Here is a 27,070-nt window from a genome sequence, read left to right on the forward strand (position 1 = left end):
CCCATGGGGTCGGCCTACAGAAGGCTTTGTCGGTCGGTCTGTCGGTCGGTCTGTCGGTCGGTCTGTCCCTCTTTTCCTCCCTGGAGGTACACAGGGGGACCGTGCAAGAGTCATCCAGGCTGGGAGGCACTATTGGCGGATAGATTGAGCGGGATGAGAGCCTCCTTTTATGGAGCATTTTTCCATTTTTTTCCATTTTTTCGTGTGGTGCTCCAGGACGGACCCCCGTCATGGCGCAGAGGTATGCCCGGCCTCGGTGGCCCCTTCCCGGGTTGGGAGGGGGGTCGACCTACCCCCCCCCCCCCCACCCAAACAAAAATAAAAATTGTTTTTCGCTCTATCATGCAGAGGTTCGTCCCGGCCTCGGTGGCCCCCATCCCGGGTTGGGAGGGGGGTTGACCTACCCCCCCCCTCCCACCCAATTTTTTTGCCAGACCCAGGGGGTCGGCCTACAGGAGGCTTTGTCTGTCGGTCGGTCGGTCTGTCGGTCTGTCCCTCTTTTCCTCCCCAGCCATTCAGGAACGCTTCAGATTTCAACCACCAGGGGAAACAGAGCAGGTCTGGACTTGCTACCATTTGAACCAGCAGTGAATGGGACACTAACAAACATTGAATTACCTTTAATTCAACTGGTTTAAACATGTGCCGTGTAACTGTACAGGATCTGTACTTGTTGTAATTGTGGTGCCTAGTTTGGTTCATTATTGGCCATCAGATCATATTAGATCATACTTATTTATTTATGGAATAGTTAAAAGAAAGACATGTCTAAATGTGGTCATTAACTACAGTACATTAGAGGGCAATAGAGGGCCCACAACACCTGAAGGTAATTTGTATAAATATCACCTACAGCCAACTGATTAATGAGATGGCAATCAATAGTATGACAGCAATTGATCATATTTACACAACCATAAACCCACAACACACTTGTAACATTCATGAGTTCTCAGGCTGAGTTCTCAGGCTCATCCTTCCTGGATCATTGCTGATTGCACCCTTCTTACTTGCAAACAATTAACTGAAGGACTGAAGGTGGCATCAGCTCCTTCTGACTTTAACATTCATGAGTTGAAAATGTTTTAGCCACTCAAATTGCATTGGGAAGCTGCGTTGGGCAGGTCAGGTGAGCAAGTAAAATCAATGAGGGTCTAATCAACAAGGGACAGGTGAATGTAATCAGACTGGAAGGTTTGCTGGTCTAGCCTATACACAAATCTACAACCAAATACCCCTATACACCCCCACCATGCTGTATTCCCATTTAATTCCAACAAAATGTTAATACGGCCTAAAATGATTTACCGTAAATTCCGGACCATAAGGCGCACCGGTATATAAGCCGCAGCAGCAAAATTGACTGTTTTTTACATATATAAGCCGCACCGGACTATAAGCCGCGGGCGTTTTGATGTTTAATTACCATATGTAAGGGTTCGTACACAGAGGGGATTGTCGGGAAAGAGATGGCTGTTTGGGGAAGCTCCCATTTATTAACATTTCAACAAAACAAAACAAAAGTCAGGTCACTAATCCCCAGACAAAATCACACAACAATAGGCTATATGTGCAGCAAACGGCTGTAACCAGAGAAGTCAAGTCACTAATCCTCGTCTTCCTCTTCTTCCTGCGTACTGAAACCACCAAAGTCCTCATCTTCAGTGTCGGAAACGAACAGGTTCAGGGTGGCTTCGTCAACCACTCTCCTCTCTCCTTCATTGTCACTCAAAACCAACGAACTCCTCGTCGGTGTCGGCATCGAACAGCCTCTGAAGCCTCTGACGGCCCTCAGCGCCAGCTGTGGCGGCGTCATCCTCTTCATCCCGCAGCAGTCCAGCCTTTTGGAACCCGTTGGTGATTGTGGATGTTTTCACACTCCTATAATATTCCGTGATCTTCCTTTGTGTGAATTCGCCAAAGTTTGTGATTTTCTCCTGGTAGTCGGGAGGGAGTTGTTCAGTAGTTCTCGCCCGGACGGACAGTCCCTTTCGTCTCATGAATCGGAAGCACCAAGATGGGCCACCTATGAAATGTTCAATTTTCATTTCGGTGGCGACTGTTTTGGCCTTCAGTCGGATCTGCACCATGGAAACGCCTCGGCCGTCTGCTCTCTGGGTCAACACCCAATCTTCAAGGGAATCTTCAAGTTCGGGCCATCTGCTTTTATGACCTCTGAAGGACTTTTTGGTCTTCTTGCACTGAGACAGTTCCTCCTGCTGCACCTTCCAACGCCTCACCATTGACTCGTCGATGCCCAGGTTACGCGCTGCTGCTCTATTTCCCTCTTTTAATGCGAGATTGACTGCTTTCAACTTGAAAGCTGCGTCGTGTGAATTTCTGCGTACCTTCCCCATGGTAAGTGAGAGAGTTGCTTCTACTGCTCGTCTTGTTGTGATTCCGGGCTGCTGATGAACTTTGAACCGGTAGGAGTAACCGGTTGATTTCCGCCAATGATGTCAAGTCTTTCATACACAAAGGCAATTCAAGGTGCTTTACAAAAAAATAATCGAAAAAACAAGCAGCAAAGCAATGCACATAAAATGTGCTGATGAAGCTGTGTAACCTGTAAAATCCATCGATTTTGGAGGTCACCGAGTGGCCGTTTGCTTACCGTAATTACCATATGTAAGGGTTCACGCACAGAGGGGATTGTTGGCTGTTTGAGGAAGCTCCCATTTACCGTATTACCGTAACATTTCAACAAAACAACATAACACAACACCACCTTTGTTTATTTTTACAGTGCACACAGTGTCCGCGGTGTGGTGAAAAGAGGGCAAGAGAGGAAATTAAAACAGAAGTGGATTTATAGTTAGAAAGAGTGCTAAAAAAGAGAGATTTTATTTGTATTTTTATTTTTTTTTCTGAAAAAATCCATAGATAAGCCGCACCGTTATATAAGCCGCAGGGCCAAAAAACGGGGAAAAAGCCGCGGCTTATAGTCCGGAATTTACGGTATACTTTTAACTTATAAAGTGGTTTGTTGTAGGTGTGTTGGTCTCAAAACCAGACCTGCTCTGTTGCCCCTGGTGGTTGAAATCTGAAGCGTTCCTGAATGGCTGGGGAGGAAAAGCCCATATTCTGTGCACTGACTGACAAGGGACAGGTGAATGTAATCACGCTGGAAGGTTTGCTGGTCTAGCCTATACACAAAATGCTACACACACACAAAATGCCTAAAATTATTTATACTTTTAACTTATAAAGTGGTTTGTAGGTGTGTTGCCTACTAGGAATTTGTTCCTTCTGGGTCTGGCAGAACCAGGTCTCCTGGTCTTGTTCTCCTCAAACCACTCCATACACAATCTGAGCTTCAGGATCAATACAACAAATCAGAATGTTTGTAAAAAAACAGTCTGTAAACAAACCCAAAAAGTGAAAATTGAGTCATCTACTCACCCTGTGCCGATGGAAGGACGGGTGAAGGTTTTTAGTCCACAAAACATTTGTGGAGTTTCACAGTAGGCAAAACGGCTTGTTTGGAGGCCTTTCTTTTCTTACATGGTTGGTGTGGATTTCTCTTTGGACCAGGTGTGACTTCCATGATGTTTACGTAACACCCACAAGTCCTTTAGAATCAAATCAGGTGTGACTTCCATGATGTTTACATAACACCCACAAGTCCTTTAGAATCAAAGAAACATGAAATGGGACCTTTAATGTTTGATGCCAAAAGTGTGTGTCATCCCCCCCAAACAGACATGTTGATTGACAGCATGTTGGCGTCGGGCCAGCTGGAGGAAGGCGTGCGTCAGAAAGTGCGTGAGGCCATGCTGAAGCGTCATCACCATCAGAGTGAGAAGAAGCTGAGTAACCGCATCCCGCTGGTCCGCTCCTTCGCCGACATCGGCAAGAAGCACTCCGACCCTCACCTGCTGGAGCGCAGTGGGCTTGAAAGCAACGCGCTGGAGCGCAGCACACTGGAGCGCAACGGTGAGTCAAAACTTCCACACTTGTGTATTGTATTGTACCCGACTGCGCTAGCAACGGGACTCTGATGGTACCGAGGTGAGCCACAGGACTCTGGTTGTACCGAGGTGAGCCACATGACTCTGATGGTACCGAGGTGAGCCACGGGACACTGATGGTACAGATGTGAGCCACGGGACACTGATGGTACAGATGTGAGCCATGGGACTCTGGTTGTACCGAAGTGACCCATGGAAGTCTGATGGTACAGAGGTGAGCCATGGGACTTTGATGGTACCGAGGTGACCCATGGAACTCTGATGGTACGGAGGTGAGCCAAGGGACTCTGATGGTACCGAGGTGACCCATGGAACTCTGATGGGACCGAGGTACCGAGGTGAGTCACAGGACTCTGGTTGTACAGAGGTGAGCCACAGGACTCTGATGGTACCAATGTGAGCCACGGACTCTGATGGTACAGAGGTGAGCCATGGCACTCTGGTTGTACCAAGGTGAGCCACGGGACTCTGATGGTACAGAGGTGAGCCATGGGACTCTGATGATACCGAGGTGACTCATGGAACTCTGATGGTACCGAGGTGAGGTACAGGACTCTGATGGTACCGAGGTGAGCCACAGGACTCTGATGGTACCGAGGTGACCCATGGAACTCTGTACTATACTTATATTGTTGTTTTGCCTACAATACTTATTTGAATTATAATTACACATGTTGCAGTATAGGCTACATTTATTTTTAAATGACCTGTTGTCCACTCTGTAGAGCCAGAGCCTGGATGAGAACAGACTCATCAGGGAATCTATCCCTCAAATGCCTTAGGTGTCTTGACAATAAACAATATATAGCGAGCCCCAAACCTGCCAGAGTCAACATCATCTTGTCAAGTGCAAAGGGCTCTGCTGTCCCAATCCTCCTATTTATCCAATGTGGATCCCTTCCACACTTGATGACTCAACCACTTTCAGATGGCGGCCATTAGAGGTAGTGAGGGAACAGGGCTTGAGTGTTTAGGGGGCGGATTGGAATTGGGCCTCTGATGGTACAGAGGTGAGCCACAGGACTCTGCTGGTATTGAGGTGAGCCATGGGACTCTGGTTGTACAGAGGTGAGCCACAGGACTCTGATGGTACCGAGGTGAGCCATCGGACTCTGATGGTACAGAGGTGACCCACAGGACTCTGATGGTACTGAGGTGAGCCATGGGACTCTGGTTGTACAGAGGTGAGCCAGGGGACTCTGATGGTACCGAGGTGACCCATGGAACTCTGATGGTACAGAGGTGAGCCAGGGGACTCTGATGGTACCGAGGTGACCCATGGAACTCTGATGGTACCGAGGTGAGCCACAGGACTCTGATGGTACCGAGGTGAGCCATCGGACTCTGATGGTACCGAGGTGAGCCACAGGACGCTGATGGTACTGAGGTGAGCCATGGGACTCTGGTTGTACCGAGGTGAGCTACAGGACCCTGATGGTACCGAGGTGAGCCACGGTACTCTGATGGTACCGAGGTAACCCATGGGACGCTGATGGTACTGAGGTGAGCCACATGACTCTGATGGTACCAAGGTTAGCCATGGTACTCTGCTGGTAACGAGCTGAGCCACATTACTCTGATGGTACTAAGGTGAGCCAAGGGACTCTGATGGTACCGAGGTGAGCCACATTACTCTGATGGTACCGAGGTGAGCCACAGGACTCTGATGGTACCGAGGTGAGCTACGGGATGCTGAAGGTACCGAGGTGAGCCACGGGACTCTGGTTGGACCGAGGTGAGCCACGGGACTCTGATGGTACAGAGGTGGGCCACAGGACTCTGATGGTACCTGAGCTGAGCCATGGTAATCTGCTCGTACCGAGGTGAGCCACATTACTCTGATGGTACCGAGGTGAGCCATGGGACTCTGATGGTCCCGAGGTGACCCATGGGACTCTGACGGCCCCGAGGTGAGCCACATTACTCTGATGGTACTGAGGTGAGCCATGGGACTCTGATGGTACCCAGGTGAGCCATGGGACTCTGATGGTACCGAGGTGACCCATGGGACTATGATGGTACCGAGGTGAGCTACGGGGTGCTGGAGGTACCGAGGTGAGCCACAGGACTCTGGTGGTACCGAGGTGAGCCACAGGACTCTGATGGTACCAAGGTGAGCCATGGGACTCTGGTTGTACCGAGGTGAGCCACGGGACTCTGATGGTACAGAGGTGAGCCACAGGACTCTGATGGTACTGAGGTGACCCATAACTCTGATGGTACCGAGTGAGCCACATTACTCTGATGGTACCGAGGTGAGCCACAGGACTCTGATGGTACTGAGGTGAGCCAAGGGGCTCTGATGGTACTGAGGTGAGCCACAGGACTCTGATGGTACCGAGGTGAGCCACATTACTCTGATGGTACCGAGGTGAGCCACAGGACTCTGATGGTACTGAGGTGAGCCACATTACTCTGATGGTACCGAGGTGAGCCACAGGACTCTGATGGTACTGAGGTGAGCCACATTACTCTGATGGTACTGAGGTGAGCCACAGGACTCTGATGGTACTGAGGTGAGCCACAGGACTCTGATGGTACCGAGGTGACCCATGGAACTCTGATGGTACAGAGGTGAGCCACAGGACTCTGATGGTACCGAGGTGAGCCATGGAACTCTGATGGTACCGAGGTGAGTCACAGGACTCTGATGGTACCGAGGTGAGCCAATGGACTCTGATGGTACCGAGGTGAGCCACAGGACGCTGATGGTACTGAGGTGACCCATGGAACTCTGATGGTACCGAGGTGAGCCACAGGACTCTGATGGTACCGAGGTGAGCCACAGGACGCTGATGGTACTGAGGTGAGCCACGGTACTCTGATGGTACCGAGGTAACCCATGGGACGCTGATGGTACTGAGGTGAGCCACATGACTCTGATGGTACCAAGGTTAGCCATGGTACTCTGCTGGTACCGAGCTGAGCCACATTACTCTGATGGTACTAAGGTGAGCCAAGGGACTCTGATGGTACCGAGGTGAGCCACATTACTCTGATGGTACTGAGCTGAGCCATGGGACACTGATGGTACCGAGGTGAGCCACAGGACTCTGATGGTACCGAGGTGAGCTACGGGATGCTGAAGGTACCGAGGTGAGCCACGGGACTCTGGTTGGACCGAGGTGAGCCACGGGACTCTGATGGTACAGAGGTGAGCCACAGGACTCTGATAGTACCTGAGCTGAGCCATGGTAATCTGCTCATACCGAGGTGAGCCACATTACTCTGATGGTACCGAGGTGAGCCATGGGACTCTGATGGTACCGAGGTGAGCTACAGGACTCTGATGGTACCGAGATGAGCCAAGGGACTCTGATGGTCCCGAGGTGAGCCACATTACTCTGATGGTACTGAGGTGAGCCATGGGACTCTGATGGTACCGAGGTGAGCCATGGGACTCTGATGGTAGCGGGGTGACCCATGGGACTCTGATGGTACCGAGGTGAGCTACGGGATGCTGGAGGTACCGAGGTGAGCCACAGGACACTGGTGGTACCGAGGTGAGCCACATGACTCTGATGGTACCGAGGTGAGCCATGGGACTCTGGTTGTACCGAGGTGAGCCACAGGACTCTGATGGTACAGAGTTGAGCCACAGGACTCTGATGGTACCGAGGTGAGCCACAGGACTCTGGTTGTACCGAGGTGAGCCACAGGACTCTGATGGTACAGAGTTGAGCCACAGGACTCTGATGGTACCGAGGTGAGCCATTACTCTGATGGTACCGAGGTGAGCCATTACTCTGATGGTACCGAGGTGAGCCACATTACTCTGTTGGTACCGAGGTGAGCCACATTACTCTAATGGTACCGAGGTGAGCCACATTACTCTGATGGTACCGAGGTGAGCCACATTACTCTGATGGTACCGAGGTGAGCCACATTACTCTGATGGTACAGAGGTGAGCCACATTACTCTGATGGTACCGAGGTGAGCCACATTACTCTGATGGTACTGAGGTGAGCTACGGGATGCTGAAGGTACTGAGGTGAGCCATGGGACTCTGGTGGTACCGAGGTGAGCCATGATGGTACCGATGTGAGCCATTGGACTCTGGTGGTACCCAGGTGAGCCATGATGGTACCGAGGTGAGCCATGGGACTCTGATGGTACCGAGGTGAGCCATGGAACTCTGATGGTACCGAGGTTAGCCACATTACTCTGATGGTACCGTGGTGAGCCAGACTCTGGTGATGCCAAGGTGAGCCATGGGACTCTAATGGTACCGAGGTGAGCCATGGGACTCTGATGGTACCGAGGTGAGCCACATTACTCTGATGGTACCAAGGTGAGCCATGGGACTCTGATGGTACCGAGGTGAGCCATGGGCTAAATAATGCGCAAGTTAAAAAACGCATCAGTTTGTTGGTAGTCTGACTGCATGGAAGCAGGCTGCTGGTATAAGCACTGATATTGGCCGACTATTTCAGTCGGCAAGCAGAAGAATCCCTTTCCGCTACCTGCAAGCTCTGCCATTGGCTTCGACTGGCTCCGACCATTAAGTCAGAGCGGCTCCCTGCATGTCGCTCTCAAATGCCTCCGCCGCTGTGAAACAACAACGCTAGCTCATTGCTACACGCAAGTGTAGCAATGAGCTAAATGTCAAGTTTAGCAAAATGTCAAGTTTTGATCGAGATTTGGATTGTGCAATAAAGGAGACCTGCTTGGTACTTTCGGTGGATGGTTGTAAAGGTAACAGAGTCTTTCCCCCCACTAGTCCAGAGTGAGAGTAACAGCAGCCAGACTCTCCTGCACAGGGACAGCGTGAAACGGAGAGAGTCTGGCAAGCGAGACTAGTTTGCTGGGGACGCCTTGTGGGCCCGGGCCCCGACCCTATGTTGAGAACTGCTCCACTAATGGATTAACCCCCACATTGTTTCAGCACTAACTGGAATACATGTTTTCTTGTTTTCTTGAGCAATCTTCCTCTGGCTGTCACCGTGTTCAGCAGACCGACAATTAATAACTTAATATTTAGCCACAGTTGTGAAGTTTGACTGTCAGCAGCCCATCTCTGGTTGTTTGTTGGTCAGCAGAAAGACAGGAACAACCCACCTGAGCCCAGTCAGCGCCTTTTCACATCCAGAGAGAGAGAGAGAGAGAGAGAAAGAGAAACAATTAGAGAGTGACAAACCAAACGGCATTGCAGAACCTGTGTGTGTGAAACAGACTGGCGTGTCGAAGCCTGCAGCTCACTCGGGAATCTGTGTGTGTGTGTGTGTGTGTGTGTGTGTGTTTTTTCTCTAATGTAAACATACACAGGGCTTATATGCAGGTGCTGTGTCGCCGGGCAGGGGTTAACGTGTTTCAATAAATTTACAATTTCACATCATTTTGGACCATTATTATTACCATATCTGTCTATAAACATTTGGAAAAGCCAGAGCAGATAATGCATAAACAAGCTTAAAGGGACAGCACACCCTAAAATCCAAAATGCATATTTTCCCTCTCACCTGTACTGCTTTTTATACATCTAGATTGTTTTGTGTTACAGTAGTACCGGTAGATATCGGGCATAGAGATGTCTGCCTTCTCTCTAATACATGATTGATTGATTTTTCTTTATTTAAGTGTCATGCTTCCAATGAAGCCCAGCCCACATGAGCTTACAGGACACTTTTACTGTTCATCATTTAAACAAACAATGATCAAACATAAAACCAACAAAAACACCCAAAATACATATAGTGAAGTTGTACAGCATGAAAACCACCACCTGAACCTACTTAAAGTGATAATATGGAAGATTTCAGTTGTCTTGTCTCTGACAACACCTATGGCCATGAGCAGTAATTGCAGATGAGATCCACACAGTGGCGCATACTGTATGTGACGTGAAGGGTTTGGTGTGTGTGTGGGGGAGATCTGAGCCGTCAAAAGGGAACAAAAGGCTCGCTCTTGGCCAATCGAGCCACTTGCGAGCCACTTGCGAGCCACTTGCGTTTGTTTGAGGAGCTAGTGCAACGGTCGCGCTGCGCACGCGGCGACCCGACTGAGGGCAGCAGATGGTCTTTTGGAATCTGTACATATTGCAACAAATGTTTATGTATTGTATAATATTGAAGTGTGCCTTTATTACTACTATCAAATTAGTAATGATGTTGTAATTTCCACCACTGCCTGATGTGAACCAAAGTGCCCTTCTGGGACATGTATTAAACTGATTGATTGATTGATTGAATCCTGGTGCTTGACTGCTGCGTAGGCGGGCGCACGTTGTGTTCTGCCCAAATCTCCAGTGGGATCATAATAACGCGGAAACAACAGCAACTTGCTCCGACTCCGCCTATCCTCTCTGGTGGGTGCTGGGTGATGGGAAACACGTCAAGAACTGTGCGCTGCTTGTCGCATCATTTTTTTTTTTTTTGTTTGGGGGCGAGGAAAAGTGTCGCCACAGACACAAGTTCATAAATGTTGCAATACAAAGAGATGCAAGGGCTTTCATCAATGGGGCCATAGGCTCAATCACCATTGTGTTAAATCAGTTAGGGATATATAGCAACTTTACAGACATTTATTTACATGAAAATCTTCCGTATTATCACTTTAAAGAGCTGTGCTTGTCTTCTATTCCAGGCCATAGAAATAAACTTAGCAGTCTTAAATACCTCATTCTTAAACAACTCCAACTTCTGGCCATCATCTGCCCAGAAGAACTCAGCTTTTTGCTTTTGCATTTCATCAAATAAGGAAATCCTTAAATCATCATATAGAGTACAATAAAACATTAAATACAACTCATTTTCAACATCCTTTAGATCACAGACATTGCATATCCTGTTCTCTTCTGGTATTGCTGTGAACCGCCCTACTTCAATGCAAAAGGCAGGATACCAATTCTCAGTTGAACACATAAGGACCTCTGGTTTCTGGTTAGAAAGGAAGTGACAAAGGGCTCAGGACCAAAACGCTGCTTCATCTGAACATATGATCTACATGTAATCCAATACAATGGAAATTGATGGTACTCGGCTTGTGATCCTGAAAGCGCCAAAAAAATGCAAAACTCAACAGCAAAGTCTCTTTCCAGAAATCACGACCCGGTTATTCAAGATAGTCCACAGACCTTGTTGTGAGCAGTTTAATGTAGGAACTATTTTCTTTCGTCTGAACTACACCCTCTAGCTGCTAGCTAGTTCTTACATGAAACTGCAGCTAGCAGTAGCTAGAGCAGCAGCTGTGGGAGTAGTTTGGTCGAAAAATAAAATGGTTCTGTGGATTATCTTGGGTAACCAGGTCATGATTTGTGGAAAGATGGTATGGTATGGTGTTTATTCTTAATCCCCGAGGGGAAACATGGTTTGCCACCAGAGCGAGTACAGATACATACAAGAAACAGTAACATACAGCACAATAACAATAATACAGTAGAGAGAGAGAGAGAGCCTCACAATGCAGAGCTAGCAGTGTTCATTAAAGAATTTTACAGAAGCAGGAACAAAAGATCTTCTAAATCGCTCAGTAGAGCACCGAGGCATCAAAAGCCTATTGCTAAACGAACTGCGCAGGGCATTAAATACATTAAACAAAGGATGGCCTTCAAAAGAAAGAATAGAGTTCAGTTTTCTCCTTGTTCTCTTGGCTATAATCATCTCCAAGGAATCAGGGGGAAGGCCAATCACTGAGCCAGCTTTTTTAATCATTTTGTTTATCCTATTTCTGTCCATGACTGTGAGGCTGCCCCCCCAGCACAGCACAGCATAGAAAAGGACACTAGCTAGGATACCTTGGTAGAACACATGAAGAAGTGACCTGCTGATGTCAAACGATCTAAGCTTCCTCAAGTGAAAAAGTCGAGACTGGGCCTTCTTGAACACAGAATCTGTGTTCTTCTTCCAGTCCAGCTTACTGTCCAGGTGGACACCGAGATACTTATAGGACTGGACTATTTCTACCTCCAACCCTTTAATTATGACAGGGGAGACTTCTGCCCTCTTCCTCCCAAAATCAATAACTAGCTCTTTGATTTTTTCAACATTGAGCAGTAAAAAGTTGTCATCACACCAGGAAACAAATGAATCAATCTCCTTTTTATAGGCCCGATCGTCACCTTTGTTGATGAGACCAATAAGAGCAGTGTCATCAGAGAATTTCTGCATATGACACATGGCCTCACTATGTCTGCAGTCTGCAGTATAAAGAATAAAGAAAAAAGGAGCTAAAACTGTTCCTTGAGGGGCTCCAGTTTTTGTCCAGATGATATCTGATACAGTGTCGTCCAGCCTAACAAACTGAGGTCGAGGCACAAGATATCTCATGCACCAGGCGATGGTTGAATTATGCAATTTATATTTACCGTAATCAATTTATTTGCTAGAATATGAGGCTGGATAGTGTTGAAGGCGCTCGAAAAATCAAAGAACATTTCCTTAACAGAGCTGGCAGATGATTCAAGGTGACTATACATACGATGTAACATCAAAATAAGCGCATCATCAACTCCTACACTCTTCCTGTATGCAAATTGCAAGGGATCTAAATAAGGTGCCACCTGATCCCTGAGGTGGCCCAGCACAATCCTTTCAAAACACTTCATAATGTGACATGTCAAAGCAATAGGTCTCAGGTTAGTGAGGCTATCACGCACATTGTTCTTTTTAGGAATAGGGACAAGACATGAAGTTAACCACATTACAGGAAAAGCAGATGAAGACAGCGACAGAGAGAAAAGAGTATGAAAAACATGGCACAACTGGTCAGCACAGACCTTGAGGGTGCGTGGATAGACACCATCAGGCCCAGGACCCTTGTTCACCTTGATACGCTTAAACTCCTGACGAACCTCTTCAATAGAAATAACAATAGGGGGACAACAATCCTCAGGACTAGGCTGAGCCAGAGAGGAGAGGATGCTCTCCTGCTCAGCAGAGAAATCAAATTTATCAAACCTAGCAAAAAACTGGTTTGCCTGATTAACATCCATCCCAGAGCCCGAACAACTGGAATTGTTGGTCCAATCAGTGATGGATTTAATGCCTTTCCAAAGGCCCCTTGTATTGGTATTGGACATTTGTTTTTCTACTCTGTCTCTATATTTAAGTTTTGCCTGTTTTATTTTAGCTTTCAGCTCCTTTTGAGCATGTTTGATCATATCTCTATCACCACTGAAAAATGCACTCTTTTTTCGGTTAATTGCAGCTTTCACCTCCCTGGTCACCCAGGCTTTATCATTGGGGAAGGTTTTAATGAGTTTAACGGGGATGGCATCGTCAACACAGAAATTAATATAAGCAGTGACTCTATCAAAGATACATTGTTGTTGAGTTTTTCAAATGTAGCCGAGTGCCATCCAGTTCCATTGCTGAACAGAAATCTGTACACGGCAAGTCCCGTTCGTTGACATAATCCACTTGATAAAATAATAATCCCAAAAGATGCGGTCCCAGGCAGTGATGAAAGTTCCTTGTGCCATGCGTCCTGCTCTGTGACACGTCATGACATGTACCGTTGTCCCACCATATCAGGAGGGCAGGCGGCAATGTAATCTAATAGGTGACCGTGGGTATAGAGCATTGATTGTATATATTAGGTATATCTTTATCTTTATCTTTATTGTTTATTTGAGCAGGGACAGTACACAATAAACATATTGCACCAGAGATAGCTAAGAGCTAGTTTGCATCTGTAGTCCCTGGGCGCACAGAGTCCTGTTCGCACATAGTACATATCAAATACAGAAATAAAAGAAAATCCTAGTGTCTAAACAATCAATATACATGGTACAAAAAATAATAATACTTACTATTAGTAATATATAACACAGTAAAATATAACACATAGGTAGATAGCAATCCCCTAAGATCACATAGTGGTAAATGAGGAGATGATCAGAAATAAATACACAATGTCAGAACACAACAACATGAGACCACACTAATGCCTAGTGGCCACAGGACTGACCCTCTCTCAGCCAATTCTTGACAGAGGACTTAAAACCTTTGAAAGTACTGCAGCCTTTAATGACTGCTGGCAGGGTGTTCCACAGCCCGCCCGCTTTGACTGTGAAGGCAGATTGACTGAATTTCGTGGATCTAAATGGCACGCAACAGTCCCCTCTAGTGGAGGCTCTTGTAGTTCTCACACTGGTTTTACGGTTTGTCACAAATTTGTTGAATGGGGGGGGGGGGGGCAAGGCCGTGGAAGATCCTATACAACAAACTGACATTTGCCATCAGCAGGAAATCCTCGAATGTTAGAAAGTTATATTTCTTGATAATGTTACAGTAATGATAGCTGTTAGGTTTTTTATCCAGGACCTTCAACGCTTGCTTGAATATAGTAAAGAGTGGCTGCGTCGTTGTTTTATTGGCCTGGGACCACGTAGTGGCACAATAAGACAGATGTGATAAAATGGTATAGGTAAAAAGGTATAGAGGCTATTCTACCCAGTGTGGATATATTCAATGTGTATTCCGTAAAAAAAACAAAAATAAGCCCAAATAGTTTGCAGTGCACAATAAATGTGTTTTCACAGCAATATAAAATTGAGAGGGGCAATTATGACCTGTTTAACTCCTAACAGCTTGTTATAGGCTATAAAAAAAATGCTAATGCCAAGATTTTTGTTTCAATTAAAGCAAAAAGGGGGCACGGTGGCTCAGTGGTAGAGCTGTCGCCTCGCAGTCAGAAGGTCCTGAGTTCGATTCTCGCCTGGGACACTGTGGGCGCTGTGGTTGTGTTGCCCCCCATATCTTCAGTGCCTACTGCCCAGGTGGGGTATCTCGTCGTAAGGGCCTTTCTGTCTATGCTAGCCTTTCTAATATGCTAGCCATAGTATTTCTGTGCTACTTGCTTTATGTTTTTCTGGTTTAATGATGCATGGAATACTGCCTGGATCAATGTTATCTGTCCTGCTGGTACCTGTAATCAAGAACAAGACTGGTAAATTAACTAGCATAGATAACTATAGGCATATTGCACTTGCAAGCATACTATCCAAGGTACTAGAAATTATCCTTATGGATAGGCTTAAAGAATACATAGAATCCACAGATAATCAGTTTGGTTTTAAGAATAAACATGGCACTGACCTGTGTATCTATGCACTTAAGGAAATTGTCCACAAGTACAGAACATGTAACAGCACAATATTTATGTGTTTCCTTGATGCGTCAAAAGCTTTTGACCGTATCAACCACGGGAAACTGTTTGTTAAGCTACAGGAGCGTGGTGTCCCCTCATACTTAATCAGAATATTATAGTTCTGGTACTCTCACCAAACTATGCAAGCTAGGTGGGGGAAGAGTATGTCCACACCTTTTCATGTGTCCAATGGGGTGCGCCAGGGTGGAATTCTTTCCCCGCAACTCTTCAATCTATACATGGATGACTTATCTAAAGAATTAAAGGAGTGTAGAACTGGCTGCTTGGTGGGGGATAGCCTCATTAATCATATGATATATGCTGATGATCTGGTGGTACTGTCTCCGTACAGTGTCAAGTCAAGTCAAGTTTATTTATATAGCCCTAATTCACAAGCATGTCTCAGAGGGCTTCACAGAAAGTATGTCTAGCTGATTCTAGCTGACACAACAGTAACAAGAATATACAGAATAAAGATAACATTTGAACAATTGATAATATAGAAAATATAGAAATGAAGAGAGAGCAGAGGAGAGAGCAGGAGAAGGGGGAAGAGCAGGGGGAATGTGAGAGAGTGATGGGGTGGGGAGGGAATGGGAGATGTTGGAGGGTATAGGAGGTGGGGAAGGAGCAAGAGGAGAGAGCAGGAGAGGGGAAGGGGGGGGGGGTGTGGGGGAGAAGAGAGCAGGGGGAGGGAGGAGGTGGGGAGAGAATGAGAAATATAGACGCACATCTTGCAAACGGACATATGTCAATTTCTAAGCAACCAAACTATGCCTAATTTAATTGGCTGCAAGCCTTTAGTAGTGAGTCCTTTTGCCAAATAAGCACATGTTCACATATAGAGCTTATGGGTGCCTTGCTTTAGGGAAGAGTGGGTGCCATGCTTTGAATAGTGGCGAAATACTAAGAGCATGGGTGTCATGCTTTAAATAGTGGCGGAATATTGCCATGCTATGCCATGCTTTAAATAGTGGCGGAATATTGGAGGGGATAGAGTGGGTGCCATGGTTTGGAGTAAAATGTGTACTATGCTTTGGAGTAGTGGGGGAAGGGGGGAAGAGGAAGAACACCGGGAAGAGGAGAAAGCAGGAGAGTGGAGGAGGGAGGCAGAGCGGGGTATGTGAGGGAGGAGAGGGGAGAGGTGGGGAGAAAATAGGAAATGTGGAGGAGGAGAGAACAGAGGAGGAGAGATGAGGGTGCAGGGGAGGGAGAGCCAGGGTAGAGGTAGGGTCTAGGGTTGGGGGAGGGAGTAGGATACGGGCCCGGATTAGGGCGAGGGTGGGGAGAAATGGGAAATGTGGAGGAGGAGAGAACAGAGAAGGAGAGGTGGGAGGGTGCAGGGGAGGGAGAGCATGGGGAATGTGAGAGGGAGGAGAGGACAGAGAGGAGGAGAGAACAGAGAAGGAGAGGTGGGAGGGTGCAGGGGAAGGAGAGCAGGGGGAATGTGAGAGAGGGGAGAGGACAGAGAGGAGGAGAGAACAGAGAAGGAGAGGTGGGAGGGTACAGGGGAGGCAGAGCAGGGGGAATGTGAGAGGGAGGAGGTGGGGAGGAAATGGGAAATGTGGAGGAGGAGGGAACAGAGAAGGAGAGATGGGAGGGTGCAGGGGAGGCAGAGCCAGGGTAGAGGTAGGGTCTAGGGTTGGGGGAGGGGATGGGGTAGGATACGGGCCCGGATTAGGGCGAGGGTGGGGAGAAAATGGGAAATGTGGAGGAGGAGAGAACAGAGAAGGAGAGGTGGGAGGGTGCAGGGGAAGGAGAGCAGGGGGAATGTGAGAGAGGGGAGAGGACAGATTTGATTTTGATTTTATTAAGGATCCCCATTAGCTGGTGCCATAGCAACCAGCTAGTCTTCCTGGGGTCCAAACATACAAACAAATTAGTACAATTGCAAATGTAAAATTATTAAATGTCAGTACTCAACACAAAATACATAATGAACAAATAAGATAGCTAAAAATTACATCGAGAAAAAAAAAAAAACAGAAAACAAAAACAAATACAGATACTTTACAGTGTTAAATAAACTTTAAGATACTTTTTAAATGTTAATTTACTGTAAATGCAACACAGGTTTAGAGGCAGGTTATTCCAAAGTGTCAATGATCTAAAAATAAAAGATCTCCTTAAAGCATTGTTTTTCGGAGACGGTAATACAAGCTGCCCATTACTGGATCCTCTTGTGTAATGGTCATGCACAGTATTACTAAAGATTATCTGTTGATGTATAAAAACTGGAGTTTTACTGCTCATGACAGAGAGAGGAGGAGAGAACAGAGAAGGAGAGGTGGGAGGGTGCAGGGGAAGGAGAGCAGGGGGAATGTAAGAGAGGGGAGAGGACAGAGAGGAGGAGAGAACAGAGAAGGAGAGGTGGGAGGGTGCAGGGGAAGGAGAGCAGGGGGAATGTGAGAGAGGGGAGAGGACAGAGAGGAGGAGAGAACAGAGAAGGAGAGGTGGGAGGGTGCAGGGGAGGGAGAGCAGGGGGAATGTGAGAGGGAGGAGGTGGGGAGAAAATGGGAAATGTGGAGGAGGAGGGAACAGAGAAGGAGAGGTGGGAGGGTGCAGGGGAGGGAGAGCCAGGGTAGAGGTAGGGTCTAGGGTTGGGGGAGGGAGTAGGATACGGGCCCGGATTAGGGTGAGGGTGGGGAGAAAATGGGAAATGTGGAGGAGAGAACAGAGAAGGAGAGGTGGGAGGGTGCAGGGGAAGGAGAGTAGGGGGAATGTGAGAGAGGGGAGAGGACAGAGAGGAGGAGAGAGGCAGAGAAGGAGAGGTGGGAGGGTGCAGGGGAAGGAGAGCAGGGGGAATGTGAGAGAGGGGATAGGACAGAGAGGAGGAGAGAACAGAGAAGGAGAGGTGGGAGGGTGCAGGGGAAGGAGAGCAGGGGGAATGTGAGAGAGGGGAGAGCAGGAAGTGGCAGGGATTCAGGAAAATAGGGGAGAAGAGGAGAAGGAGCAGAGGGGGGGAGAAGGAGGAGAGAGCAGGAGAAGGGAGGGGGGGGCGGTGGGATGTGGGGGAGGAAAGAGCATGGAAAGAGAGGAGGTGGGGGGGGGGGAGTGGGAAATGTGGGAGAGGGGAGAACAGGAAGGGGGAAGAAGGGAAGAAGCGGGGGAAGGGGGAAAGAGAAAGAGAGGGGGGGGGAGAGAAGATCAGACAACTGACTACTCTAAGCATTAACCAGAGCTAACTGGGACATAGTATCTAGCTAATCTACAGCCTAATCTGGCCTATCCTACTCTGCTCTAGTCTGATCTTTGCCTGAACACTATAACAGGTCAGCCTTAGGCTGTAGCTAATCTATCGCCTACCTAAGCTGTTCTAAACCAACCGGCAGCCCTCGACCAGTGATGAAGAGCACCGATGCCCCCCGCCCCGGCCCCCGCCCACATAAGGCGTGGGAGGGAAGGCCAGGCCGGGACACAGCGGCGTCCCCTCACCCCCAGTGAACGCAAGAAAACCTTTCCACCATATGGTGGCAATCCACACATGGATCGCCACATGGATTGCCTCAGTGACTTGGCTGAGGAGGAACCTTGTGAGGTCGTTGTGCTATAGGGGCCCACTGCTGCGGCCCGGGCGGACCCAGCCCCCACGCTACCCGCCCCCCCAGCCCCCAGCCACCAGCATAGTGACTGAGAACAGGTCTGAGAGCAGGCCACGCGGGGGACGGGCCCACCCAGGCCACAGCAACGGACCCCCATCCGGGGACTCCCCTCCGAGACAGGCCGAGAGATGCCGGGCTAAACCATGTACAGAGTTTCCGATAATGAAACTCTGTGAATGGTTTATTATGGAAATAAAATTTACAAGAGAACAGAAAATTGAAAATGTAAAAAGGAGTCCAACAGAAGGGATATAAAAATGTAGTTTTTAAATTATCCTAAGATCAGGGAAGGGAGTTGAAAATTTAAAAAGTAGAGTCCAAAAAGAAATAGAAAATGTAGTCTTTAAGTGTTCGTAGGTTTAGAGAATACTAGTTAATTAGCTAGGTGAAAAAAAGGGGTAACAAGATTGGGAGTTCCATGAGGATGATCTGAGGAATCCATGAGTCCGCGTTGGTGACATGGATTAAGAGGAGGGGAGGGGAGGATAGGAGTCGGAGGTGATGATTAAGAGGAGGGGAGGATAGGAGTTGGGGATGGTGATGAGCCCGGGGTGTCAGACAATGGAAGGAGTAGTGGGTAGATGGCCTAGAGTGACGACAGGTGGCTAGGGCGATGACGGCCGGACCTAGGGCTGCAGCGGCGGGGTGTACGTCAGGCCAATGAAGGACACCTGAGGGGGAGAGAGAGAAGAGAGCGGGGGAATCTGCGCAGAGGTGGAACTAACTCTATAGACAACAATAAAATTATGTCAAATCAAAATTTATTAGGATTATTTAGGATGACTAATACTATACTGCTAATTCAGGTCTAGGTAGTCTAGGTCTAAGTTTAGACTGATACTGCTGGCTTGTGATAGCCCGCTCAGCAGTTCAGGACTAAGTTTATTCACCAGCTATTAGATTTTCTATCTGAGCTACTGGATCGGCTGATGCCATATTATTAAATTAGGTCAAGTCTAAGTTTATACTGATACTGCTGGCTTGAGATAGCCCGCTCAGCAGTTCAGGACTAAGTTTATTCACCAGCTATTTGATTTGATATCTGAGCTACTGGGTCGGCTGATGCCATATTATTAAATTAGGTCAAGTCTAAGTTTATACTGATACTGCTGGCTTGAGATAGCCCGCTCAGCAGTTCAGGACTAAGTTAATTCACCAGCTATTTGATTTTATATCCGAGCTACTGGATCGGCTGATGCCATATTATTAAATTAGGTCAAGTCTAAGTTTATACTGATACTGCTGGCTTGTGATAGCCCGCTCAGCAGTTCAGGACTAAGTTTATTCACCAGCTATTTGATTTTATATCTGAGCTACTGGATCGGCTGATGCCATATTATTAAATTAGGTCAAGTCTAAGTTTATACTGATACTGCTGGCTTGTGATAGCCCGCTCAGCAGTTCAGGACTAAGTTTATTCACCAGCTATTTGATTTTGTATCTGAGCTACTGGATCGGCTGATGCCATATTATTAAATTAGGTTAAGTCTAAGTTTATACTGATACTGCTGGCTTGAGATAGCCCGCTCAGCAGTTCAGGACTAAGTTTATTCACCAGCTATTAGATTTTCTTATCTAAGCTACTGGGTCGACTGATGCCATATTATTAAATTAGGTCAAGTCTAAGTTTATACTGATACTGCTGGCTTGTGATAGCCCGCTCAGCAGTTCAGGACTAAGTTTATTCACCAGCTAATAGATTTTCTATCTAGGCTACTGGGTCGACTGATGCCATATTATTAAATTAGGTCAAGTCTAAGTTTATACTGATATTGCTGGCTTGAGACAGCCCGCTCAGCAATTCAGGATTGTATGTACTCAAGAGCTAATAAATATTTCTAGAGAATGACATCATCAAACATAACCATCAAGCACAACCAAATGATTGGGAGAATAAATGGGTTTTGAGTCTAGTTTTGAAGATTTCAATGGAGCCAGCTTCCCTAACTGACAGAGGAAGCTGGTTCCAGAGATGTGGAGCACGGTAAGAAAATGCTCTGCTACCTGCTGATTTTTTCTTAATTTTAGGGACGGTAAGATAATTACCGTCCTGTGAGCGGAGAGTACGCGTGGGAACATAAGGAATGATTAGCTCAGATAAGTACGGAGGTGCGAGCCCGTGCAAAGATTTATAGGTTTAACAGAAGCACCTTAAAGTCTGATCTGGCCTGAATTGGGAGCCAGTGGAGGGAGATTAAGACCGGAGTTATATGATCAAACTTCTTAGTTCTAGTTAGAATTCTAGCAGCGGCGTTTTGCACGAGTTGTAATTTATTTGTGCTACAAAGTGGAAGGCCAGAGAATAAGACATTACAGTAGTCGAGTCTAGATGAAACAAAGGCGTGTATTAAGGTTTCGGCATCCGTTGCATTTAGCAAGGGACGGATCTTTGAGATATTGCGAAGATGAAAGAAAGCTATTTTAGTGATATCCTTAATGTGAGCATCGAATGACAGAGTAGGATCAGCTGGCCTACAGCAGCTACTCAGAGTATGCTCTAGATATGGCATGATGTATGACATTAAGTTTAACTCTAAAAAGAGTGTGGTGATGATTGCTCAAACCAAGGAGGACAGGAAGCTCATCTTTCCCTCATTCTCTCTGGCAGGTGAACTGCTAGATGTAGTGAGGAAAGTTAAATACTTGGGCCACGTGATAAGGGATGATCTCTGTGATGATGACGATGTGCAGCGTCAGTCTGGTAAACTGTATGGCCAAGCCAACATGCTGGCACGCAAATTTCACATGTGTACAAATTATGTTAAAGTAGCTTTGTTCAGAACGTACTGTACTCCACTATATACGGCCCACCTGTGGTGCAACTATAGTAGTAAGAAAATGAAAAAACTTAATGTGGCATATAATGATGCTTTCAGAATACTACTCAAACTCCCCAGGTGGAGCAGTGCAAGTGAAATGTTTGTTACTAAAAATGTACCTACTTTTCATGCTGTTTTGAGGAATTTTATGCATAGATTCATGTGTAGAATCACTGGATCTAAAAATAAAATTATTGTGTCCCTAACTGACATATCACAGAGTGACACAAGGTACTTGTCTTGCTTCTGGAAGCACTGGACCCGCAGTCTATATGTTTTTTTAAATACACTGTTTGGTTTTATTTTTAGCATAGGTGTCTGTGCTGATGCTTTGTCTGCATCTCTTTTGAATGTTTTTGTATTGCTTTTTATGTTTTGTATTGTTTTTTTATGGACCAATGTGTCTGAAATAAAAGGTGATTGATTGATTGTCTGTGTGGAGTTTGCATGTTCTCCCCGTGCTCCCCCAGGGGGGTTCCTCCGTATATAACCCCCCCCCACCCATTAAAAACATGCAGAAGATCAGATCGTCATCGTCATCCGACCAGTGACGACAATATCCGAAGTTGGTCCCCGGGCGCTGTACAAGAAAGCGACCACTGCTCCTGGCCTGCCCCCCGGAGGAAAGGACAAGCCAGGATGGGTTAAATGCAGAGGACAAATTTCACCGGCTACCGTCAGCATGTGTGTGTTTGTGGCCGTCCGTGCATGTGTTGATGTGTAATCGTGTGACAATAAAGACGGGCTTGTCCGTCTGAAATCGTGTTTTAAAATATTTACCGTAAATTCCGGACTATAAGCCGCGGCTTTTCCCCCGTTTTTTGGCCCTGCGGCTTATATAACGGTGCGGCTTATCTATGGATTTTTTCCAAAAAAAAAAAAAAAAAAAATCTCTCTTTTTTAGCACTCTTTCTAACTATAAATCCACTTCTGTTTTAATTTCCTCTCTTGCCCTCTTTTCACCACACCACGGACACTGTGTGCACTGTAAAAAAAAACACAGGTGGTGTTGTGTTATGTTGTTTTGTTGAAATTTTAATAAATGGGAGCTTCCTCAAACAGCCATCTCTTTCCCGACAATCCCCTCTGTGCATGAACCCTTACATATGGTAATTAAACATTAAAACACAATTTAAAAAAAAAATATATATATATATATATATATATTAAAACACCTGCGGCTTATAGTCCGGTGCGGCTTATATATGTAACAAACAGGCAATTTTGCTGCTGCGGCTTATACTCCGGTGCGCCTTATAGTGCGGAATTTACGGTAAATTAAAATACAACCATTAATTTCATTATAGTTGTTTCCACTGGTTCAGTATCAGTACAGAGCACATCTTGAAAAGTCTGGAAACAAATCATAGTGGTGTAAGGATAATATCAATAAAAATGAACGAGTCCCATCCCTACTGATGACTGTACATGACTGTATGAAGGTTCTGAAGCTGCTGGTCTGTGCTGGTCTCAGGTCTGGCATCGCCCCACTCGGCTCCGGGGAACCTGGGGAACAGCAAGCCGAGTGAGAGCCGCATCAGTGGAGCAGGAGGGAGCAGGGAGAACAGTACTGTGGACTTCAGCAAGGTAACACTTTTCTTTGTAAACCCTCCTCATCTTATTCCTCTACTACCTGATCCGTTCTGCACATGCGTGTGCTTATTAGGGCTGCCCTCGACCAAAGATTATCCTGGTCGACCTGGAGGGGGCAGCCCTAGTGCTTATACTATTCGGTTGTAATTATTTATTTGCATGTTAAAGGAACGCGCCCACATTTTGGGAGATTTGCTTAATTGCCATATTCCCGATAGCAAGATGAGAAGATGGATGCCCTTCTCTTCTCTGTGTGTGCAGTAGAAAGTAGCGATGCACCCCTCCTGCTAGGTAGCTTAGCACAGTGACTGGTAGTCTGCGGAACGGGCTAGCCTACCCCCGTTAAGTTACCAAATACATTCCAACAGCGGCAAAATGCTGTACTCTCATGTAACATGCGACTCATGCATACACCACGTTATGAAATAATGTTAAATTATTATTGTGACTGTTATGTTGACAGGTATGGCTCTGTCTCCAGCAGGACTGTGACTGTGTTATGTTGACAGGTATGGCTCTGTCTCCAGCAGGACTGTGACTGTGTTATGTTGACAGGTATGACTCTGTCTCCAGCAGGACTGGGACTGTGTTATGTTGACAGGTATGGCTCTGTCTCCAGCAGGACTGTGACTGTGTTATGTTGACAGGTATGGCTCTGTCTCCAGCAGGACTGTGACTGTTATGTTGACAGGTATGGCTCTGTCTCCAGCAGGACTGTGACTGTTATGTTGACAGGTATGGCTCTGTCTCCAGCAGGACTGTGACTGTTATGTTGACAGGTATGACTCTGTCTCCAGCAGGACTGTGACTGTTATGTTGACAGGTATGACTCTGTCTCCAGCAGGGCTGTAACTGTGTTATGTTGACAGGTATGGCTCTGTCTCCAGCAGGACTGTAACTGTGTTATGTTGACAGGTATGGCTCTGTCTCCAGCAGGACTGTGACTGTTATGTTGACAGGTATGACTCTGTCTCCAGCAGGGCTGTAACTGTGTTATGTTGACAGGTATGGCTCTGTCTCCAGCAGGACTGTAACTGTGTTATGTTGACAGGTATGGCTCTGTCTCCAGCAGGGCTGTAACTGTTATGTTGACAGGTATGGCTCTGTCTCCAGCAGGACTGTGACTGTTATGTTGACAGGTATGGCTCTGTCTCCAGCAGGGCTGTAACTGTTATGTTGACAGGTATGACTCTGTCTCCAGCAGGACTGTGACTGTTATGTTGACAGGTATGGCTCTGTCTCCAGCAGGACTGTGACTGTGTTATGTTGACAGGTATCGCTCTGTCTCCAGCAGGACTGTGACTGTGTTATGTTGACAGGTATGGCTCTGTCTCCAGCAGGACTGTGACTGTTATGTTGACAGGTATGGCTCTGTCTCCAGCAGGACTGTGACTGTGTTATGTTGACAGGTATCGCTCTGTCTCCAGCAGGACTGTGACTGTGTTATGTTGACAGGTATGACTCTGTCTCCAGCAGGACTGGGACTGTGTTATGTTGACAGGTATGGCTCTGTCTCCAGCAGGACTGTGACTGTGTGTGTGGCTCACTGGGAGGGAGGCGGCCGGCCGTAAGTCTGCTCGCCTGTCACTTTTGTAGTGTGAAGGTGTTCAGTGACTGTGCTGGTCTGTCACTGTTGTAGTGTGAAGGTGTTCAGTGACTGTGCTGGTCTGTCACTGTTGTAGTGTGAAGGTGTTCAGTGACTGTGCTGGTCTGTCACTGTTGTAGTGTGAAGGTGTTCAGTGACTGTGCTGGTCTGTCACTGTTGTAGTGTGAAGGTGTTCAGTGACTGTGCTGGTCTGTCACTGTTGTAGTGTGAAGGTGTTCAGTGACTGTGCTGGTCTGTCACTGTTGTAGTGTGAAGGTGTTCAGTGACTGTGCTGGTCTGTCACTGTTGTAGTGTGAAGGTGTTCAGTGACTGTGCTGGTCTGTCACTGTTGTAGTGTGAAGGTGTTCAGTGACTGTGCTGGTCTGACTCAATCACAAGTCCATGTTGTTTTGTGATGGAGAATCACCATCCTGTTGGTCTTTCTGTTGTCATGATTTAATTTGATTATTAGTTTATTTATTTATCTGATGTGTGTTTCTGGATAGATTATGTCTCACCTCCTAACATTGGTCTTGTGTCATCCTATCTCCCAAGTTTAGTTTATTTGATTCACTTTTTTTATTGTATTTTTATTGGTGAAATAGTATTACAAAACAAAGTGACATAAAATATGATTAACTCATTGAGTGCCATGGACGTCTTTCGACGTCCAATTAAATAGTGACGTAGAGTGCCACGGACGTCTTTCGACGTCCAATGCGTTTTTTGACGGCGGGACGTCGATCAAAGCCTTCCGCATTTCCTGTACAACTATTGTAGCCATTGGAGGTCTATAACCTATTTTACAGAACCCTTAGGTGGCGACAGTGCTCTCCAGATTACAGAAATGTCAGGAATACACACCCTGAAATAGCCGTGATCAAAGTGAACCCGCTCATGCCGCAGCCCAGAGCCACGTAGATTGCTCTGGCTGCAACTGACGGGGGCTGCGAACACAGTCAATCCGCGCACACAACTGAGCCCCTCTGCCCCTGCCCGCCTGCCAGCACAGCTTCTCCACATGATTAGCCGCTAGAAAAGCAGCAGCCGACACTCAAAAGCCAAACCTTTCACTGCAGTCCGCGTGTGGCTTCTCCATGTTGCGCTGCCTGGGAGGCGGCGCACCAAAAGCACTCCGATAGACGCTTGGTGCGTGAGGCTGTGTGTTACTAGTGTGGGGAGGAGTTTTCAGCTGAGGGGGGGGGGGGGGGGGGGGCACGCAGGGCAGGACACAACTACACCACATCACTACATCAGAAAATATTATCTAGAGTCAGTGAATGTGCTTGAAATGCTGCATTTCACAAAAGGCTGAATATCTCAGCTTATAATTTGAAATGCCTGAAAACGCTGAAAACAACCTATCTTCTCCGGCTCATAACTAAAGAACGGAAAATGGTATCAATAAACTTTTTTTTGCTGATGATACAATAGAGTCTCCTTGTTCTTTTTGCGTGTTCGGTGTTTACATAGTAATATCACACAATATTCTGTGGGCCTCGAGAAATCACTGAAAACGCTCTGAAAACTCTGGCACTGGGAGCGTCCGTTCTCCAAAAGTGGCTGGCACTCAATGAGTTAAGATTGACATAATGGACAGACATATAGACAATAACAAAACGCAGTTACAAATGATGTGTGTGATGATATGAATTCTCTTAATGAATTCTCAAATAATTTTAACTCAATCTTACTCACCTCACTTGATTCTATTGCACCTCTGCGTACAAAAACCCAACCCAAAAAACCCCTCGCCTTGGTTTACAGACGATAAACGTGCACAGAAACAGATGTGCAGAAAGCTGGAGTGTAAATGGCGCTCATCCAAGCTCAAGGTATTTCGATTGGCTTGGAGTGACAGCCTTTTAAAATACAAACATATGCTCTCTGCTGCTAGAGCCTTTTATTTATCTAATCTCATTAACAACAATAAAGATAATCGAAATTTCTATTCAACACTATCGCAAATCTCCTTTTACTGCTGATGACTTCCTCGATTTTTTTTTATAGCAAAATCACCTGTATCAGAGACTAAATCAGTAATAGTCTACTCAACAAGGGTGTGAACCCCTCTCCTAACCTTGCTTCAAGAACCCTAGATGAGACTCACCACCGGTGTATTACCAGTGTCAGCGGGAACTCTCTGATCCAGAGCCCATCCAGGTCAGGCCAGACTACTCTGCTCTCACACTTTCAGCCTATCTCCTTAGATGAACTTTCCAAACTAGTATTTTCATCTAAATAAAAAAAAAAACACGATTTCAGGCGGAAGCCTGTCTTTATTGTCACACGAACACTACAACACATGCATGCGGACGGTGGACCGGTGAAATATGTCCTCTGCATTTGACCCATCCAGGCTTGTCCTTTCCTCCAGGGGGCAGGCCAGGAGCAGTGGTCGCTTTTTCTTT

General features: G+C 46.7%; 1 protein-coding gene across 1 annotated transcript in view; it reads left to right on the forward strand.

Annotated features, from left to right (window-relative positions):
• Positions 1-27,070, forward strand: part of LOC310781710 (sodium bicarbonate cotransporter 3-like) — a 143,768-nt gene that overhangs the window by 26,079 nt on the left and 90,619 nt on the right. The window contains 2 exon segments of the mRNA XM_083642312.1: positions 3,703-3,936; positions 22,956-23,068. Coding sequence (XP_083498438.1) covers positions 3,703-3,936; positions 22,956-23,068 — 347 coding nt within the window.

The sequence above is a fragment of the Poromitra crassiceps genome, assembly GCF_964638095.1.
Source record: "Poromitra crassiceps genome assembly, chromosome: 1".
Lineage (NCBI taxonomy): Eukaryota > Metazoa > Chordata > Actinopteri > Beryciformes > Melamphaidae > Poromitra > Poromitra crassiceps.